The 21,951-nt window shown below is 46.3% G+C and overlaps 1 protein-coding gene and 1 pseudogene across 2 annotated transcripts; one reads left to right on the forward strand and one right to left on the reverse strand.

The window, feature by feature from the left end:
- Nucleotides 1-11,562: 11,562 nt before the first annotated feature.
- On the reverse strand, nucleotides 11,563-12,189 carry LOC118636055 (annotated as a pseudogene).
- Nucleotides 12,190-17,392: 5,203 nt separating this feature from the next.
- Nucleotides 17,393-21,636, forward strand: PJA1 (praja ring finger ubiquitin ligase 1). Of its 2 annotated transcripts, none has more exons than XM_036271783.1 (2): nucleotides 17,393-17,488; nucleotides 19,375-21,636. In XM_036271783.1, exon 2 carries the CDS (start codon nucleotides 19,442-19,444, stop codon nucleotides 21,194-21,196), a length of 1,755 nt encoding a protein of 584 aa, XP_036127676.1. In that variant the 5' UTR covers nucleotides 17,393-17,488; nucleotides 19,375-19,441; the 3' UTR covers nucleotides 21,197-21,636. The 2 variants fall into 2 exon arrangements, with proteins under 2 accessions (XP_036127676.1, XP_036127677.1); XM_036271784.1 differs by having other exon boundaries at nucleotides 17,406-17,488; nucleotides 19,381-21,636.
- Nucleotides 21,637-21,951: the final 315 nt, after the last annotated feature.

Below are 21,951 nucleotides of genomic sequence, written 5' to 3' on the forward strand. Positions count from 1 at the left end.
TTCACAGAGATAAATTAAGGCATGATATTCCTTAAAAGGATAAGATATGAGTCAATAAAAATAGGAAGAGAGATAAGAAAGGAAAATCAATTTGAAATCTTTGAAATAAAAATATATATATATGATTGTTGGGAAAAAAAAGGAGACCTCAATAAATAGGACAGCTCTAACCTCGACCCAGTCATGAAAAGAATTAGTGAATTGGAGGCTAGGACTGAGGGAATCACACCAGCATAGAGACCCAAACTTTGAAAGAGCAGGTAACAGGCACGAAGGTGGATACCAAGAGGCCCTAGCTTAACTCTAATAGAAGGTCCAAACAGATAATCGGGAACAAATGAGGAAAAGGCAATGGTGACTCTTAAGAGACAATAGCTGAATTTTTCATCTCTATGATACCTCTCCAAGAGAGGCCTTATTATCCCCATTTTATAGATGTAGAAACCAAGGCCCAGAGAGAAGTGACTTACCCACAAAAGCCACTGGAGAAGTGACTTTTCCAGAATTGAAAAAAGGTGTCAGTTCTCAGGAAGAAGGGGCACTCACTCCAAAGACTGAGCAGAATAAGTAAAAAGTCTATATTTGGACACTTTGTAGAAAATTGAGGTAAGAGAAGACCTTACAGGCAGCAGCAGAGAGACAGCTGTCCAAAGGAACAAGCCCACCTACCATGCTGACATCATGCGGGCAGGGTGTTGTTGAGGCTTCCCTGGTAGGCCACCTTGAATAACGGCCAGAGACACAGTTTTGCTAGCTTTGACCTGCCCCTCTCTGGCATCCTGCTGACCTGCCACTCCCTTTCCAGTCCTTGTTGTAACCAAGCTCAACGGTTTCTCCTTCCCCAACGTGGTCCAGCCATTTTCCTTTCTTCACTGATAAAGCAGCCCTTTCTAAGACCACCACCATCTCTCCAGACCTGACACATGAGAGCAATAAAGGGCAGGCCATGTGAGATCAATAGTGTGTCCCACCTACTTGATAGTCACATGCACTCAACTCTGAATCCCTGCATTGTGACTTCCCAACGACATGCCTTTGATTAGGCAAATTATTTTTGGGTTGATGAAATGGGGATAATAGTTCATTTCCATAGTGTCATTGTACAAATAAAGAGAATCCTAGAAATTAACGTGTAAGCTATAATGTGGGAGATGATTGTGACCATCTCTCCCTATTTCTAGCTTGTATGGAATCTAGCATCTTTCCCTGTCATTTCAAGTATCCTCACTCACAACAACCTTATGGGATAGGTGATATTATCCTATTTACAGAGGAGAAAACTGAGGCTCAGAGCAATAGAAGGTCTACCTCCCTGAGAACTAAGTGGAGGAATCAGGACTCACGCTCAGTCTGCTCTTTCATTCAGGGCCTGGCCTTGGCCTGAATTCTAGGGTAGCTGGTGGGAGCCCCTATTCTTCAGGGAGACTGAAGAGATAGGGCCCAACTTCCCGGTGGATGTTTGGGGACAGCTGCAGAGCAAAGGAGTTTGGGAGATTGGGGTGGGGGAGGGTATGCAACGAAGGGGAGGGATCTTCTGACTGCACTCTAGTCAGGTACCACACTAAGCAAGCTACCTGCCTAGCCAATCCCTGTAAGTTTCAGCCCAGCTCCAGTCCACAATGCTTGTGTCATCTAGGCAAGTCATTTACTGCTCTGTGCCTCAGTTTCCTCATCTTTCTGTTAGGGATAATAGCAGTCCCTGCCTCCTGGAGCTCTGGGCAGAATGAAATGAGGTCACGGGTGTTAGCAAGGTGCTCACAGCCAGTGGTGGCCTCTCTGCACCCCTTCCCTTGCTCCTTGTTCTAGACTGCCTGGCTATTTGAAAAGGGCAGTTACTGTGGCTGGGCAGGCCTTTGATCAGTGAGAGTGGACTAGTCATTCATTCTTGTATCTGCTCATGTATTCCAGTGTTCATTGATCACCTACTATGTGCCAGGTACTGCTCCAGGCACTGGTAATAGAGCAGTGGGCCAAACAAACAAGGGCTCTGCATGCTAGACATAGATACTCAACTTCCACCCAGCTGCCCGGCCCTGGGCCACTGCAGAGAAACTGAGAGGTCATGTAATCTGCCCTCTGTCTCCAATCAACTGTTCCCGCCCAGACTGCTAAATCCGGCTGCCGTCTATCAAGCGATGTCTCTGGAGTCCAGGACGTAGGATGCGAGCCTGATGCTGCTGCTCCTTCACTTCTAGACCTAAGACAAGTTGTGTAATGGCTCTCAGCCTCCATTTTCTCTACCAAATGGGCAGAAGAACAGTGCCTACGTCACAGGGTCGCTACGAGGATGAAATGACATAACATGCACTGTGCTTGAAACAGTGCCCAGCGCATGGTAAGTGCCCAAGGCAGGATAATGGTACTATTCTTGCCATTCGTACTATTGTCCTTATTCTCATTACCTGGTCCAGGGTGTCACAGGCCTTTGAATCTGTGCCCAGCTTCAGTTTAGAAAGATATGCCTCTTCCTGGCCCTGTGACCAGGCCAAGGGACCAGGAAGCCCTCCTACTCTGGTCGTTGGGGAAGCCAATGTGAATTTGGAGCCCACTCTCAGGTGTCCCCAGTCACGGTGGAGAGAGCACAGTGGGCTTCCCTCCAATGCCCCTTCTCCAGAAGGTGTGCTGTGACCAGTGCATCTGAAATTGCCAACTCCCCACTACTCTCCCCACCCCCTCCATGGCTTTCTTTTTCTCCCCAACACTTATCACCATCTTTCATACCACATATTTTCCTTATTTATTCCTTTTTAAAATTGTGGCCTGCCTCTCCGCTCTAGAATGTAAGCAGGAAGAGACTGTCAACTCTGTAGGCCCAAGGCCAAGAGATAAGCCAGATACCCGGCCTGCTGGTTAATAACTACAGGACAGTCTCTGCCTTAATCTCAGCCTCAGTTTTTCTAACATAACCACGAGGTGGGTGGAACGGGTAGTTTCAAAGAGCCTCCTCGGCTCTGACTTAGAACATTCTGTGCTTTGGTGCAGTTCTCACGGTGCACAGAGCAGAGCCCTGGCCTTCACTTAGACCAGCCTGTGATAGGAAGCCGTGACACAGGCCATGTCAGGGCCACAAGCAGAATTCTATCCCTCTTCAACCTGGCCTTCCCCAGCCCCAACCTTTGTCAGGAAGGCCCTGGGCTTATGAGCAGGGTGGCTGGTCCCCCTTCCAACCTGAGCTCCCTTTCCTGGCTCATGGGGCTTCAACCTGTGCCCTCCTCCCCTCTGACAATATTGCCACATGCACCACTTGAAGGCAACATGTTTGGTCATGATGTGAGCATGTGTTCTCATGAGCTGCCCTCTCTGTTCAAAAGCTGTCTCGTGGTTTACACGTGGGGTAAAACAACCCCATTGCACAGTTAGCTTGTTCAGAAAACACCAGCTCCTGGGTGTAAGTCCTGCCTTGAATTCTGTCTTCCCTCTTATTCTGAGCACAAGACATCTGCTAGGGCCCCGCATAGGAAAGGCCAGACCTGGCACCTAGCACCCAACCCCTATCTCAGCCCCACTGCCCTGCCAAGAAAGAGGCCCCATCTGGAGGAGGCAGCTGTCTCCATCCTAGCATGGGGCCCTTCCATTCGCACAGTTGACAATATTTCTTAGGTGACTACTGTGTGCTAAGAACTGCCGTATGAGTTGGGGCAGAGGTGGCAGTAATACATGGGCCTAAGGCATCTTTCAGAGACCCACAGTTGGCACATATACGGTGGTGGAAGCTACGGGCAAGGATAAAGTATCTGAGGAGAGAATATATAGAGTGAGAAGAAAAGGGGCTTGGGATGGAACCTGAGAAACCCAAACCCGTCAGAATTGGGCAGAGAAAGAGATGGTAGAGAGGAAGTGGTTGGGGGAGGGGGCTCCTGGGCATCAAGCCAAACAAGAAAGTGGATTTCCAGGAGGGAGGAATGATCAACCATCAAATGAGTCCAGTGAAGGAGATGGGGGCTCAAGCAAGGGCTGGGGTTTTGTGGTTAAAGAACAGTGTTGTTGAGCAGTGCACATGAAAGGCAACCTGTCATGTCATGGAGCAAAGAGGACACAGTGAAACCAACAAGGGAGGAAAGCAATGTTTATTGAGCACCTACTCTACGTCAGGTCCTCTGCTTGGCATACTGTATGTCTCATTGTTTCATTCACTCAGTCAACAAGCTTCCTAGATGCAGGAGCTTCATGAAAAGCAAAGACAAGTAAGACCCTTGCCCTCATGGATTTCATAGTCCCCGGGGAGGGGGGGGGGCATGGGAAAAAGGAGCCAGACATGAATCAAAATATCCAACAAATAAATGTGAAGTGACCACGGGGACATGGTTAGGAAGGAGAGGCATAAAGTGTTACTGAGATGCTATAATCCTGAACTGGAAGTCAGCCAGCAGGAGCAGCGTGGAGAAGGAGGAAGGCAGAGTGAGTCAAGGCGAGGATAGAGGCTGGCCAGGGGGGCTAGATAAGGCTTCACAGGCCATCATGTGGGGTATTGCCTTTACCCTAAAAGCATGGGAAAGCCATGGTAACATTTGAAGCAGAGAATGACATGCTCAAAGCTGTGTTTTGGAAATTCCACTCTGGCTGTTATGTGACGAGAGGGCAAGAGACCATTTGGGCTGAGCAGTTGGGAAGTGATTTGCCTGAGTCCAGTAAAAGATAGTGGTAGCTTGTACAAGAGTGGAGACAAAGAAGACTGAAGCAAGTGGATGGATTAAAAATATGTTTAGGTATTATTTACAATAGCAAAAGATTACATATAGCTAGCTGGTGCTCACAAATAAGCGACTGGTAAAATAAACCATAGTAGATCCAATAGTCCATGTAAACACACTGAGGAAAGTTTCTAAGTATGGAGCAGAAAGATTGACAAGATACATGGTGAAAAATGCCAGGTACGGAAGGGTGTGTATAGCATTGTGTATTTGTGGAAGAAAGGCAGAACTAAGAATATGCACTGTATTCATTTTTCCATAAAGATGCAGGGCAAGGCTACCCCACAGTGACTTGGGAAGAAAAATGATCGGGATTGACTATGGGGTTGGTAATGCGGGAGATTTGGAGAATGACTCTCAGGCTGTCACATCTGGGGAGGAAATGGATGTGATTGGTTTGGGACAGGCTGAGTGGGAAGTACCTTCAAAGAGTGAGTTGAGAAGAGAGAGGACAGTAGCTGGAGAAGGAAGTAATGTCAAGGAAGGTGGTTTGTTTGTTTTGGGGGGAGAGATCTGAGCACTCAAAAGCAATGGGGAAAGACCCATTTGAAAAAAGGGGTCACTGGTGGGGTCATACTCTCCAGGGGAGGCAGAATGACAGGAGACCCAAAGTCTAAATGGGAGTTTGGTATTAGATAAAAGGAAGTTCCTCTGTCATAACAGGAGATGACTGTCCAGGGAGGGAAATTTCAGGAGTCCATCAGGCTGTGGCCTCGGGCCCAAAGGCTTGTAAGGATCCCTACAGCCTAGAAGCCCCAGCCCTGTGCGGATGCCTGAGGTGGGCCCTGTGGATGGGGTGACTGGGGAACCATGGGTCCTGCTATTATTGACTGACTGCCTGCCACTCCTCAGGCCGAGGCTCACTACTTTAGACATCTTGTCTTCATAGCAGCACTGGGCGACATGTTATTATTATTAATTCCATTTTAGAGTTGAGCAAAGTGAGGCTCAGGAAGGCTCATGGTCACATCACTAGTAAGTGGCTGATCCAAAATGAACCACATCTCTTGACGCCTGGACCGTGGAGCCATGCAGAGGCTCTGACCATATCTGTGTAATCTGAAATCCCTCTAGAGTGGGTTCCTCACTCAGGGGGCCACTTTGCTCCCCCAGGGGACATCTGACAATGCCTGGAGATACATTTCGGTTGCCACAATTTGGGGTGGGGGGTTGCTACTAGCACCTAATGGATAGAAACCAGGGATGATGTTAAATGTGCTTCAGTGCACAGGACAGTCCTGGCAACACAGGTGGGGACCCAAGTGCCAAGGTGCCAAAGGCCTGCTTCAGAAGCTCTGGGGCCAAGCAGCTTGTCACTGTCCCCCCACCCCCACTCCACAAATGCAAGTGTCTTCATTGTTCATTGTTGCTACCGCCTTTTACTTCTGTAATCTGCATAGATTGTAAAACATCCCAACAATGCGGGAGTGTTTCAAGTAGTCAGTAAAAGCCGTGCCTGCTGTCTCCAGCCTCACTCCCCAGAGATAATCCTCGTTCCTGTAACTTCTAGTGAACAGGTTGAACTCCGGAAGCAGATAAAAGGACATTTTCTCCCTCAACTCCCTCTGTGACCTATTTCTCCTCGGCTTCTGGGATGAAATCTCCTGAAGATCCGTAACTTTTTCAGCCATTTTCAAAGATGTAAAAAAACCCTCCTCCAATTACTCTCAGGAACAAACTCGTGCAGCCTTGTCACGGACGAAACCCCAAACTTCACTGAAAGTTAGAGCTTTTCCCCACTGGGCCGCCATCGGGGACATGGCTGTGCTGTCTTGTCCCTGCCTACTGCTTGTAAGGCTGCACCACCACTTACTTAACCAGTTCCCTACTAATGCTCTTTGAGGTTGCTTCCAGTTTTTCACTCTTAGAAGCAATGGTGTGACAGCCTTGTACATATGTCTATCTGTGTATACTTATTAAGTGATGTCTTTAGGATAAATTCCTGGAAGTTAAAATACCAAGCCATGCATATTTAAAAGAGTGAAACACATTTCCAGATCATTCTTCACAGCAATTATATCAGCTTATGTTCCCCCCAGCAGAGTATGAGAGAGTCCATTAAGAGTCTTGGGCTCTCTATCTCCATTTCTATCTGTCTCTTTCTCTCTCTCTCCCTCCACAGTGCCTGGCACATGCAAATAAGGCTAGGCTGACATTAATTATTGAATGAATGGGCGTTGAGAGACTTAGCTGGGCATCCTGAAGCCCATGAGGAAAGTGCAAACTCTTTCTCCCAACCTTCTTCCTTCTCCTGAAGCCCCCTCCTCAGTCACCTTGTGCTCCTTACCCTCCCTTACCCTCCCACTTCTCTAGATTCTCTTGAATCTGTCATCTTCTCTCTGTCCATGACCAATGCTGAAATTCAGGCCTCACCATCTCTTGCCCAGAGTTCCCTGCTGGTCTCCACATGTCCAATTTTGCCATCTCTGAGACATTCTTGATACCTCAAGAGTAAAGGTTCTAAAATACCCTCTCGTCTGCCTCCCCCTCCCGAGGCTGGCTCTCCATGACCCACTCCATGGGCTATGCTATAGTCCATCTTTTCCCTGTTTCTGTCTCATCAACTGGGGGCTTCCCCTTCCCCCACTTACACTCCAGTCACACGATGCTGCCCCTACCTCAAGCACTGCAGTCTTTGGTTTTTTTCCCATTTGGTTCTCTCTGGCTGGACTCTCCTCCTCCTCTTTTCCTGTCATCAGGCAGGGAGTGGACATTCACTGCTCTGTGGCTTTGCAGCGTTCATTTTTCTCCCTTCCTTAGACTCCTGTTTCCTTTAAGTGAATTGTCTGTGCCTCACTGTGGGTAAGGTTGGTTGAACAGTAAACCTATGTATCAACGTCCTACCATGGAAGACAAAGGGACATAGCCTTCCTCTCCCCAGCCCAGCTTGGTCACTGGACACAGTCTTAGAACTTCAAATATGGAACAAGCAGTATAAGAATACAGGAAACAGCCTTTGTCCATTTCAGTGTGAGCATTCTGATGAAACCATCCTGTTTCCTATATCATCCCCTCCCCTCCCCCAATGTTGCCTTTTCTTACATCTATTTCCCAACCTGACTCTCTAGCCTTTTCCTTGATCTTGTAAGGTCCCTATAGTCTATCTCCAATCCCACAAATCCCCTTTACAATATTTCTTTATTGATTTTTAGAGAGAGAGAGTGAGAGAGAAAGAGAGAAACATTGATATGAGAGCAAAATGACAATTAATTGGCTGCCTCCTGTACACCCCATACCTGGGGTCGAGCCTGAAACCTGGGCATGTTCCCTGACTAGGAATTGAACTGGCAACCTTTCGATGCACGGGATGACACCCACCCAACTGAGCCACACCAGATTGCCAGGACAGATTGCCTTTCCTTTTCATTTAGTCAGATAGAAAGCTCAGCTCAAATGTCCCTTCCTTTGAGATAGACGGGGGGGGGGGGGGGGGATTAGAGAGATAGAGAGGTAGAGACAGAGAAAGAGAGAGACAGACCCAGACTCCTGGTTCTGCACAAGCATACTCTCAAAGCACTCCATGCAAAATGCAGTTCACACCAGGGTTTTTTTTTTCTGTCCCTTTCACTACGGAGGTTGGTACAATGGTCCTGTCCTTGTGAGCTCAGAGATAGCTCAGTACATGGTCCAGAATCAAATATTTAAGGCAACAAACATTTAAGGACTAAACTAATACACTGGTAGCTCCCCTTCACCCCCATCCAATGGCCTCAGTGGCTTGGACAGACTCTCATCGGGCCACAAGAATGATGCCAGCCCCTGCTTCCCTCATCAGGTTGGCTGGGTATAACATGGGCTAGCTTCTGTTTGGGACCCTCATTCTGTCTGTGCTGTGGGAAATGGGTAGGGAGGAAGGAGGAAAGCAGACAGGAGTGGGAACAGGAAGGTGGCTGTTGGAACAACTCCGGTAGAAGATGATGGCGAGCTGGGTTAAGATGGTTGCTGTGGGAATGGAGAGGGGAAGGGGCCAACTGATGAGATCCTGAACTGAGCACTGAAAGTGACTATGAAACTCAATACTTTCTGGCGATTCTCGAAACAAAACCTGGCCACTTGAGATGGCTTCCCTCAGAAGGAGGTGGCGAGGGAGCACGTGTGTGTGCACGGGAGCATTGTTAAGGGCGGTGTTGCACCGTCTCCAGCATTCCCCTCCTGCCAACAGGCAGGACCACGTGGGGCTGCCTGTCCTGTTTTCTAAAGAGCTTCCCCATGCAGCAGGGGAGAGGGGAGAAGGGGGGCTGGCCAGCAACACCACTCGGCAGAGGTGAGCTAAGGAGCATCAGTCTTTCAGGTCCCCTCCCCCCAGCCACTATAGGCTGCCAGGTGCCTTGTTTGTGATGAAAGCTTTTAAAAACCCATGTGCATGCATCCATTTTTGTTCATTTAACTAATACTCACTGAGCCTGGAGCACGCAATGGTGAGCAAAGCCTGCCATGGACCCTGCTCTCAAGAAGCTCGGAGCTGGCAGGGGAGAAGATGCGTAATCAGGCAATTAGGAACCAGTGTGAGCGGGAGGTAAGCGCTGGTTGCTATGGGAACACAAGGAGAGGCCACAGCTGCTGCTCCTCTCTGAAGAGTGGTGGCAGGCGAAAAAGGAGGCGTGAGGCAGGCCGACCTGCTTGCCAGGCCCAACTCTGCACAGCCTGGCCAACTAGTCCAGGATGAAAGCTTCTGGCACGACAAAACTGTCACCTCTCTGCCCCTCCATCACCACACCTGAGAAATGAGGAAGAATTGTGATGCGCAGGCCACATGAGACCCTGTATGTCTGTGCCTGGCCTCTGTAGGTCTGTGATACGTGGTAGCTACTAGGAATTTTTTTTCAAGGAATATTTGTCGGCTGAAAGTTTTCCAGGCAACTGGATACCAGACATAGAGCTGTGAACAATATCAACGAGGCCTCCGCCCTCATGGAGGTTACAGTAATTTGACAGGAGAGACAGATATGGAAAAAAATCACAGCAGAAGTAACAACTATTGGGATGAGTTTTGTGATGCTATGAGGGTGGTTCAGAGTAGGAGCTGGCATACCCTAGGGAGCCAGGAAGAAAGACTTCCTGGAAGAGGTGACAGTTCAGCTAAGAGCAGAAAGAACAGCAGTCAGCGGACAGGCAGGGAAACTGTGTTCCAGTGTGGTGAACAGCAAGAGTGAAGACGCTGACTCAGCAGGGAGTTTGGGATGGTGTCTGCAAGAAAGGAGGTCAGAAGAACCTGGGGCACAACAGAGGTGGGAAGAGAGGAGGCTGCAAAGATGGGCAGGGCACCCATGAATTCAAGCCTCCAGGCTGTGGGAAGGAGTTTGCGTAGGTGCCTACATGACCCCAAAGTCTCAATGTTACTCTGACTCCCACAGCTGATCAACTCACCTCTCACTACCTGAGGCAGGGCTGAGCTCAAGGGGCTTGACTCAGCTGACCTGTAGAAGATTGTGGAATATGAGAGCTGTCAGAGCCCTTGGAGGGCATTTAGGCCCAGATTCCCATTGTGTAGATGGAAACACTGATGCCTGAGAGGAAGAACTTGCCTGGAGTCCAGCATAAGAGGCCACCTCGTGTCCCACGCCTCCGCAGAAGACCGAAGATGGGTTTTGTTTTGGAGGAGCTGTTTTCTCTTCCTCTCGGGGCAACCAGCACTATTTACAGCTCTTTCTTGCCTTCTTACACTCCCCCCCAATGTTCTTCTTTTCAAAAGGCACATTTTCCATAACCTCAGCTCCCCATTTGCTCATCCTCCACCCTCCTATTGTGAACGGGGTGGGGGTGGGGGTGGGAGGCAGGGCTTGGCTCCTGGGCAGGGCCCAAAACAGCTATTCCCAGGCCAGCAATTCCTGTGTCCCAGGCTCATCCCAGCTCCTGCCCGTGCCACACCTTCAGTCATGTTCTGTGGGCAAAGCCCTCCCACTGACATGGCCACAGCGCTTCCCTGCCCAGGAAGGCCCTGGCACACATACACTGGCAGAGTTGGCATGGGTTTCAGCCACCCCATAATTCAATCTCTCCATTGCTGGGATAGGAAGAGTGAGACCCAGGGAGGGGAAGGGATCCTCCCAGGGTCAGGTCCAAGTTGTTAGCTGTGGAAATGGGAGGTGCTCCAGCTTTCGCAGAGAGCAGTGTAGCACCATCTAGTAAATTCAAAAGACGGGCATCATGCGACCTAGCAATCTTACTTTTGCGACATGATTCTGTGAAAATGAAGGCCCTGGTACCTAAGGACTGATATATTCAAAGACATATATAACAGCATTGTTCATAGTATTTAAAAAAACCTGAAAATCCCAACTATCTAGCAGTGGGTTGAGCAGAGCCGTGCCAGTTGTTCTCAGGCGGTGTTATTTTCTCGTTTTTTGGTGTGTGTGGGGGCTTTGACCATCTCTCTCTTTATTTTCATTTTTCAATTATAGTTTACATTCAATATTATTTTGTATCAGTTTCAGGTGTACAGTATAGTGCTTAAATCATATACTTTATGAAGTGCCCCCCCCCAATATTTCCAGTACCCACCTGGCACCATACATAGTTGTCACAATTATATTGACTGTATTCCCTATGCTGTACTTTATTTTATTAACTGTTTTGCACTCCTTTTTCACAGAATTTATTTTACACCTATTATACAAACAGCATTTTAAACGCTGACATGTAAGCTCCCTAATAAGATAAAGCAAAGACAAAAGCATTTATCTTATGACAAATGAGATACACCATCACTTAGAGTCTTCCAACAACATTGCACTTTAATTTTCATAATTTGACAATGCATTTATGAAACAATCTGCAGACAACTAGTTTTAACAAAGTAAAGAACATGTTTAAGCAGACATGACTGTCCTAAATGGTTGATTAGCTAAGGATTTTACAAACATTACTTATATTAGCAGTAATGGTGGAGCTGGAGAGTTATTGTGCCTTCTCCAAGCTGCACAGTGAGAACCACCAATAGTGTAGTGGAACTGTGGCCTATTCCAAGGCCACGGTTCTTGTGGCCTGTAGATTTCAGCCCTCTCATCTTCCTGTTTTTGTGGACAGGTTCGGTGATCCACTGGGTGTCAGAATTCCTTCTGATAGCCTTATAGATTGGATCAATGAGGACAGCCTCAAAGACTTTGTATGTGGAATCTTCACCAACCCAGTAAGAATTCACTGTGGACTCACAGTGGGGTCCAGCGCACTCCTTGGCAAGAGACTAAAGGCTTTGAGCAAACTTGAGCTGGTTAACACTATGATGGACAGCCTTGCCAATAGTCACACCCTTAGGAACAGAGTGTTTGCGGCCACCACTGTGCACACAAATCCAATATGTGATATAACATAATTCTGCCTTGTATCCCAGCCTGCTCGCTTTATTGGGCCAGGTGGGGCCAGTGCAGGGTAGGGGTGGGGGAGGGTCCATGGGGCTCAGAGAGCTGGCAGTACTGCCAGCAGCACACCTGAGAAGGAAGAGCATTACATGAGGCTGCTTCTTTCTCCATAGCTCCTGGATATACTTGTAAGCACCCATCTTTGCTTACCTTTGACATAAAACTGATGGCTGTAGCCAAACAGAAAAGCCCTATATTCCCATGACTATTTTGTAACTATCGTTTTGTATTTCTCAATCACTTCACCTTTTTCCCCTGTCCCCCAAACCCTGTCTCCTCTGGCAACCATCAGTCTGTTCTCTGTATCTATGAGTCTGTTTCTATTTAGTTTATTTATTTTGTTCTTTAGATTCCACATGTAAGTGAAATCATATGGTGTTTGTCTTTCTCTGTCTGACTTATTTCACTTAGCATTATACCTTCTAGGCCCATCCATGCTGTTGCATTGATAAGATTTCATTCTTTTTTATGGCTGAGTAATATTTCATTGTATTCATGTACCACCACTTTTTTATCCACTCATCTGTCGATGGGCACTTGGGCTGCTTTCATATCTTGGATTTTGTAAATAATGCTGCAATGAACATAAGGGTGCATATAATCTTTCAAATTAGTGTTTTGGGTTTCCTTGGATATATAATGAGAAGTGGAATTGCTGGGTCATAAGGCAGTTCCATTTTTATGTTTTTGAAGGAACTCCATACTACTTTTCACAGTGGCTGCTCCAATCTGCATTCTCACCAGCAGTGCACAAGGGTTCTCTTTTCTCCACATTCTCACAAACACTTGTTGTTTGTTGATTTATTGATGCTAGCCATTCTGACAGGTGTGAAGTGATAGCTCATTGTGGTTTTAGTTTGCATTTCCCTGATAATTAGAGATGTTGAGCATCTCTTCATATGTCTATTGGCCACCTATATATTCTCTTTTGAAAAGTGTCTATTCAGGTCCTCTGCCCATTTTTAAAAATGGATGGATTGTTTCTTTGTTTCACATTGTATGACTTCTTTATAAATTTTGGATATTAACCCCTTATTGGATGTATCATTGGTGAACATCTTTCAATAGGTAGGTCTTTTTGTTTTGTTGATGATTTCCTTTGCTGTGCAAAATCTTTTTATTTTGATATAGTTCCATTTGTTTATTTTTTCTTTGGCTTCCCTTCCCAAGGAGATATATCAAAAAATATATTGCTAAGAAAAATGTCAGAGATTTCACTGTTTTCTTCTAGGAGATTTTTGGTTTCGAGCCTTACATTTAAGTCTTTAATGCATTCTGAGTTTACTCTCGTATATGTTGTACAAAGGTCATCTGGTTTCATTTTTGCATGTATCTGTCCAATTTTCCCAACCACTTATTGAAGAGACTGCCTTTACCCCACAATATTGTCTTGCTTCTTTTGTTGTAGATTAATTGACTTCAGGGCTGTTCTGTTCCACTGTTCTATAGATGGCTCTTGTGCCAATACCATGCTGTTTTGATCACTGTGGCCTTGTAGCATTGTTTGATATCAGGTAGTATGATTTCTCCTACTTTGTTTTTCTTTCAAAATATTGCTGTGGCTATTCTGGGTCTTTTGTGGTTCCATATAAAATTTTGGATTATTTGTTCTAGTTCTGTAAAAAAATGCCATTGACATTTTTATAAAATTTTCATTGAATCTATAGAATAAATGATGTTAACTCTTTCTCTCCATGAGCACAGTATATGCTTCCGTTTATTTATATATTTTTTCAATTTCTTTCTTCAGTGTCTTATAATTTTCAGAGTACAGATTTCTTACCTCCTTGGTTAAATTTATTATTAGGTATTTCATTTATCTTGATGCAATTGTAAATGGCATTGTTCTATTAGTTTCTCTCTGATAGTTCATTATTGGTCTATACAAATTCAACTGATTTCTGAATATCTATTTTGTATCCTGCTACTTTACTAAATTCACTTGTCAATTGCAGTAGTATTTTGGTGGAGTCTTTAGGGTTTTCTATATACCTTATCATGTTATCTGCGAATAATGATAGTTTTATATCTTCCTGTCGAATTTGGATGCCTTTTATTTCTTCTTGTCTTATTGCTGTGGCTAGGACTTCCAGTACTATGTTGAATAAGAGTGGTGAAAGCGGCCCTGGCTGGTTTGGCTCAGTGATTAGAGCATTGACCCGTGGACCAGAGAGTACTGGGTTCGGTTCCCACTAAGGGCATGTATCTCAGTTGCAGTTTGTCCCTGGCCCCGGTTGGGCTTGTGTGGGTGGCAACCAGTCGATGTGTCTTTCTCACATTGATGTTTCTCTCTCTCGCTCTCTCTTCCTCCCACTCTATCTAAAAGTAAATGCAAAAAAAAAAAGCCCTCTGGCTAGAATAATAAAAGAAAAAGAGTAGTGAAAGTGAACATTTCTGTCTTGTTCCTGATCTTAAGTGAAATGCTTTTAGTTTTTCCCCATTGAGTGTGATGTTGGCTGCAGGTTTGCAGGTCTTTACTATGTTGAGGTATGTTCCTTCTGTTCCCACTTTGCTGAGAGTTTTTATCATAAATGACTGATGGATTTTGTCAAATGCTTATTCTGCATCTATTGATATGATCAGATGATTTTTATCCTTCATTTTGTTTATGTGGTGTATCACATTATTGATTTGAGAATATTGTACCAAACTTGCATTCCAGGAATAAATTCTTCTTGATCATGGTGTATGATCTTTTTAATGTATTGCTGGATCCAATTTGCTAATATTTTGTTGAGGGTTTTATTAACATCCACATTCATCAGGGATATTGGTTTATAATGTTGGCCTCATAAAATGAGCTTAGGAGTTTTCCTTCCTCTTGAGTTTTTGTGAATAGTTTGAGAAGTGTAGATGTTAGTTCTTATTTGAATGTTTGATAAAATTCACCTATGAAGCCACATGGCAAGGAATCAAAGCCTGACAGCAACTACATGATTGAGTTTGGAAGTGGATCTTCTGAGGCCTGCCAAGAGCCATATAAAAGAGCTTGGATGTGGATATCCCGCCCCCATTGAGCCTGCAAGTGAGACTGCAGCCCCAGATGACAGCTTGAGTGCAACCCCATGAGAGACAGTGAGCCAGAGGCACTTAGCTAAGCCATTCATAGATTCCTGACACACAGAAACTATGATATAATATGTGTCTGTTTTATTTAAATTTTAAATTGCTAAGTTTTGGGGCAATTTGTTATGCAGCAATAGATAACTACTACATATTCTTTGATGCAGAAATTCAATTTCAATGTATATACACTAGAGCAGTTTTTTTCCAATTCTTTTCACATCAAAGCATATGTTTAAAATGCTAATATGTATACCAGCTCACTAGGATGAACACAGTCTGTTCTTAGCCAGACAACAGTCTCCAGGGCAGCAGTTGAGTGAAGTCAGATCCATCTTCCTGGAAGGCTAAGGGGATCAATATATCAGAACATCCATTACTTAGTTGGGAAGCTCTGCCCAAGGGAAACTCTTCCATATGGCCACAAGGAACCATGTTCATTAAATCTCCATTTATAGTGGCACAAAACAGAAACAACCCAAGTCCATCAGGAGGGAAAGAGATGAAAGAAATTGGATAATTCATGCAACAGAAGTCCATTCAATAATATATTATAGTAATATCATATTGGAGAATTGACACAATAGTATTCAGCAGTTAAAATGCATGACCTTAATTTAAATGCATGAAACTGCTAAATTTCTAAAAAAAGAAAAATAAAAAAAAGAAAATAAGTAATATTTTAAACTGCGAAGGATATATTTATTATGTTACCATCCACAGAATTTAAAATGCATAAAACAAGAATGTGTATCGGTTACAGATATCTACATGTGTAGAAAAAGAAAACAAATATGGATAAGAAGGAAAAGTCTAAATGTTGCTTCTTTGGGAAAAAGAAGTAAGATGAATGGGATAAAGTGAGGGCTTCAACTGTTATAGTTTGCTTCAAAAACAGAAGGATCTGAAGAGGTGAAGAAAATAATATTTGCTCAATCTGTGTGACAGTTACATGGAAGTGTGCATTTTATACTTCGTACTCTTCTGTATGTTTGAAATGTTTTAAATATTTTAATAAATGCATATACATTAGATCAAGCTTATTAATCTTATTGATTGTGTTGTTCAATCCCTTTATATCCTAATTTATTAGTCTGTTTGATCTATCTATATACCATAACAATTTTAAGTCTTTGCTATAATTGCAGACTTTTTGATCTCTGTTTATATTTCTAACAATGTTTGCCTCATATATTTTGAAATTACATTGTTTGGCATATAAATGTTACCGACGGTATCTTCTGGGTGGATGGAGCAAGCTGTTTTGTTCTCTTTAATGCTTTTTAGGTTGAGTTCTTGATTCTTCTTGTATTAACGTTACTATGTGTCTCTTTCCTTATTTCCTTTCTTCCTTCTTCCCTTCTCTTTATTTCTTTTAAAAAAGTATTTTCCTTACCATCCCTCCCACCTTCCCTCTCTTTCTACATTTCTTCCTTCCTTTCTGCTAGTATTTAACTGCAAAAATTTTCCTTCTTACTTTTGCTTTAGGTGAAATTCATATAAACAGCATGTAACCAGATTTCTAAAAATGAAATGCTTAAAATGAGAGTTTGTTTTTTATAGGAGATGTGAACCCATGATGCATACTGATATATTTAGATTTATTCCTGCCCTTTGGCTTTTTTTTAATATCCGTTCCTGTTGCCTCTTTCCCCATTTCTGCCCTTTGTTAAACTGGGTTTTTCTCTTGGTTCTGTGCATTGTTTCTTTAATGGTTTGAAAGTCATACATCTTATTTCTATTCTGTTGGTACCCCTAGGTGAACTCGCGTTGGGCTTCATGACTGATCATTTCTTTTGGATAGAGCAGCTTGATTTTGTGATTAACAGCAAGAAATTCTCCTGTAAACAGTTCAATTTGTCTCAAGCAGGTACAAAAATGTAAGCTTACTGCAAACCCTCAATATAGTTTCACATTTTTAATGCTTCCAGTACAAACCATAACATGTAACATAGGATATATATTAATATAATTACTTTCACATTGGAATTAATCAGAAAGAATTTGCAGATTTCATTTTATTAAAAAAAAACAACAACCCAGCACAGAAGGGAATATGGCTAAATGGTTAACATTTGTTAAAGCTGGCTGTTGGTTACATTTCTCGCTGTCCTTTTCTGTATCCTTGGCGAATTCATCATTTAAAATGAAATAAAGCTTTCAGGCCCACCCCGATTTCTCTGCAGCAGCTGCCACCCCCGCCCCATCAAGGGGCGGCCCCAGCTGTAGCTGCCGTCACTTCCGCCGCCTCAGTCACCGCCCTCCTGCTGTTATCTGGCGGGGAGGAGCCGGACCCGGAGCGGCGGCTCCGGCGGTCGTGGCGGTCGGAGGTCCGAGAGCACTGCTCCTCCCGAGAGCGCGCGGGTGTCCTGACTGGTGAGTGGGAGGCCGCGGAGGGCCTGCATCCATGCAGACGGGGCGGTGGCGCGAGCGGCCGGGCACCGGGGGACGATTTGGAGGAGCTCTAGCGGGCAGATCTTGGGGCTCGCCCCTCGGGAAGGGGTGGGGCGTTCGAGGGACCTGCCCGCAGTAGGAGGCCTGTGTCCTGCACCGATCGGCCTGTTTGGGAGCCCCAGGCTCTGTCCCTCGGCCCCTTCCCCGCGGCGCGGCCCCCACTCGAATGGCTCCCATCACTGAGAGGGAGCAGAGGTCTCGGCGCTGCCCCACCTCTCCCGGCCTCTCCTCCCTTCCCAGCCCCTTTGCGCAACACTCCGTGGCCTTTCTGCCCTCGTTTTGCAGTTGGTTTGCTGAATGGGAAATTGCTGAGATTTTTAGGTAAATATATTGTTGTCAGAAAAAACAATTATTTCCAGGGGAAAACTATAGCCATACCCGTTCTTTCCCCCTTCCCTGCCACATTGGTGTGGACCTGCCATTGGAGCTGATAATGGTTGCCCAGCTCTCATTTTGACATTGCAGACCCCTCCCCCTCTCCCTATCTTCCCCTCCCCCTCCCCGGGTCTCAAGCATGCTGGGACACACAAGCATGCACACACACAAGCACACGTGTGCGTGCACAAACACACACAGAGAAACATCCCATTGAAAACCTCCCCATATTCAAGGTTCCTGTGCGGCCCCTCCCCCACATGCATGGACACAGGCTCACACACTGTCACACCCTTCAGTGCCTTTCCCCAGACACACACAGCACATACACCCATACCCTCACCCTCCAGGACCGACCACATACATACATAAGGATACCCTCAGAATGATGGTTCCTCTTTCCTAGGCCCCTTACATACAAATGTGCCCTGTACCAGTCTTCACACACCCCTTCCGAATGCTCCCCTCTCCTGTCCACTAGGTACGTGCACAAACAGCCCTCCTTTGCTGGTCCCTGCGGTGCACATACTCACACTTGCAGAAATCCTCCTTCAGGGACACTGACATTTCTTCATTGTTGCCTTCCATTTTGACAAATGCACACCACACACTCATGGAGACACACATATAATCACACATGCACGTTCTCTTTCTCTCTTACTTACCCACGCCCCTCTCCTGAAGTCACGCCACCCACACCTGTCATTTCTGTGTGACACGCTTCTTCTCAATGCCACTGACACCTGCACCTTCCCCCTACAAACAAGCATCTCTCCATTGCGTGATTGCGGGTCCCCCTTCCACCTGCCCCTCTCCCTCTTGCAGACATGCATGCACTCAGTGCACACACAGTGATCTGTTTTTTCCACCCTATTCCAATTTGCAATTCTCCTGTATGTCCGCAGGGCTCAGAAAAACGCAGACACTCCATAAAAAAAAACCACAGCAGTCTTTCCTCTTCCCATGTTGGCACAATTCCACAGTACTTCACCCACCTACCCAGCATCCAGTCACCCCCCCCCATTTTCTGTCAGATTCTCCCCTAAGTCTGGCTTTCCTGCAAACCCAGTTTTGTGATCATTTTGCCAACATGAAAAATGTGTCCCAGGTCTACACCTGACAGTCGCTGGAATGCTACTCCAGGCTTTGGAAGAAAGGGAAACTAATTCGAAGGGGCCCCTTATTCTTTCTGTTACCTGCCTGCTGAGGTGGAAAGAATCTCCCTGCTCCTTTCTTCTGAACTGATTCGATCTTCCCATCTCCAAAGTGTGTGCAGGGAGCAGAAACCTTTCCACTTGAGCCCCGGCTTTACTGGAAGCCGCGCTAAGTCAGAGCAATGGGTCAGGAAGCTAGCAAGCTTCGATGGCCCAAGCCAGCGGAGGGTAGCAGTCCCATGCAGGCAGGAGGTGTGGAAGAAAGCATGCTTATGTCAGTTTCAGGCCAGCCACGAGCCAGCAGGAAAGGATTTCCAGCCAGAGAAAGACGACATCTGCAGTCCCAATGCACAGATTAGCCCCCAGTCAAACCAAGAGGAGCAGATCGCCATTTTCCACCAGTCGCCGTTGTTGGAACGGCAGTGAGAACTCGGGAACCAGCCTGAATGTTGATAATGAGGACTACTCCAGGTACCCGCCAAGAGAGTACAGGGGTCTGGGTAGCAGAAGAGGAATGGCTTATGGACATATTGACTCTTTCGGGGCAGATGATAGCGAGGAGGAGGGGGCTGGGCCTGTGGAGCGCGTGCCAGTGAGAGGGAAAACGGGCAAATTTAAAGATGACAAGCTGTATGACCCAGAGAAAGGGGCTAGGTCTGTGGTCGGGGTGCCTCCCCAGTTCTCTAGTTTTAACTGCGATGTGAAAGAGGAGCTTGACAAGCTAGACCCAGCCCCTGCAGCCAGACGTTCTGCTGGCAGGGCTGAGTTCCTGCAGCAAAAGAGCATGGCTCCTCAGACCTCTGCTTCTGACAGCAAGGTGGCTACAAAGGGCGACAGCCTGGAGAGGGAGAGACGGGAGCAGCATTTACCTGCGTGTCCCAGCAGGGCTCCTGTGAGTATATGTGGTGGTGGGGAAAACACCCCAAAGGGTGCAGAGGAACCAGTGGTGAGGCCCAAAATCCGAAATCTGGCCAGTCCAAACTGCGCGAAACCAAAAATATTTTTTGATACTGATGATGATGATGATATGCCACATAGTACTTCCAGGTGGCGGGACACTGCCAGCGCTGGGGAGCGCCGCTCGGGTGGCCTGGCACGGAGAGGCAGAGGGGAGAGTTCAGGCGGCTACTCGGAGCCGAAGTACCCCGAGGACAAGCGGGAAGCCAGGAACGACCACGTGAAGCCAGAAAAGGTGCCCAGACGGCCATGGACCACGGCCGACCGTGACTTCTGGACATTCAGCGATGACTACTACAAATACTGCGATGAAGACTCTGACAGCGACAAAGAGTGGACTGCCACTTTGCGTCGCAGGTATCGAGGTTGGGAGAAAAACCTGTTCCCCGGTGCAGAGAACTGGGAGACTCTGCCAGGGAAAGAAGAGCGTGAACCTGAGCCAGCCAGAGGGAATGCCAGAGGCAGTGCCAGAGGGAATGCCAATGCCAGCCCCAGTGCTAGTGCCATCGCAGGCAGCGGAGAGCGCACTGAGCTTGAAGAAGTTCGAGGACCGGCTCTTCAGGAAGCGGAGCGGGCATCGCCGGAAGAAGAAGCCCCTTGGTCTGGGTACAATGACAACGAGAGCAGCAGTGAGGGGGATAATGATTCTGGTCAGGAGTTGCTGCAGCCTGGGGTCTTCATGCTGGATGGCAACAACAACCTGGAAGACGACTCCAGCGTGAGCGAAGACCTGGAAGTGGATTGGAGCCTCTTTGATGGCTTTGCAGATGGGCTGGGGGTGGCCGAAGCCATCTCCTACGTGGATCCCCAGTTCCTCACATACATGGCACTTGAAGAACGCCTGGCCCAGGCGATGGAAACGGCCCTTGCACACTTGGAGTCTCTCGCGGTGGATGTGGAGGTGGCCAATCCACCAGCGAGCAAGGAGAGCATCGACAGCCTTCCTGAGATCCTGGTCACTGAAGACCACGGCGCAGTGGGCCAAGAAATGTGTTGCCCCATATGTTGCAGTGAATACGTGAAAGGGGAGGTGGCAACCGAGCTGCCATGCCACCACTACTTCCACAAGCCCTGCGTGTCCATCTGGCTCCAGAAGTCGGGCACCTGCCCTGTGTGCCGCTGCATGTTCCCTCCCCCACTCTAAGACCCGGGTTCTTGCCTCCTGGTCTCCCAGATTTTCCCCATCTGCAATCCACAATACTGCAGGAGCCCTCTCCAAACTAACCATTGAAATGAAACCAATCAGCCCACTAATCTACTACACCCGTTGATTTCTTGTGATCATTTCCAGTGTGAAGCAGTTGTGTGCAATGGCATTAAAAATCATAGTGTGTTTTAGAGGTTAGAAAGGCAAAACTAAACTTTCTAAATGCTACCTGAGATTGCAATAAGAACATTACATTTTCTAACCTGAATATTGAAATCAGTGGCATTTGTTTCTGCAGGAGAATATGTCCCTGTTAATCATATCGCGTTCATCTGTTAAATATGTCCAAAAGGCATCACCATTTCTGTTGCATGTTGTGGGTTAACGTTCCTGTAATTGCAATGCCGTAAAAGCTTATTAAAGTTCTTCTGGTTTTACATGCGATAGTGGAAGTGTTTGGTTTTGTCTAAAACAATGGTACTAAGTGATTTTTTAATGGATCCTTGGCATTTGCCATATAAAAGAGGGTTTTTGGTGTTCCGAATAGTAGAAAAACTAGTTTCACTGGAAATGCTGACTCTGACAACAGCAAAATTAAGGGTAATTACTTCTAAAAGTAGGAATAAAGTATATGTTTATCAAACTACTATGGGGCAAAGGCTGCGTGGAGAACACCCTGTCAGGATATGGGAAGGCGAAAAGGCATGGTAAAATGAAAGAACAATGGTAGGATTAGATCCAAACTGGGTGTA

The sequence above is a fragment of the Molossus molossus genome, unplaced genomic scaffold (genome assembly GCF_014108415.1).
Source record: "Molossus molossus isolate mMolMol1 unplaced genomic scaffold, mMolMol1.p scaffold_m16_p_2, whole genome shotgun sequence".
Lineage (NCBI taxonomy): Eukaryota > Metazoa > Chordata > Mammalia > Chiroptera > Molossidae > Molossus > Molossus molossus.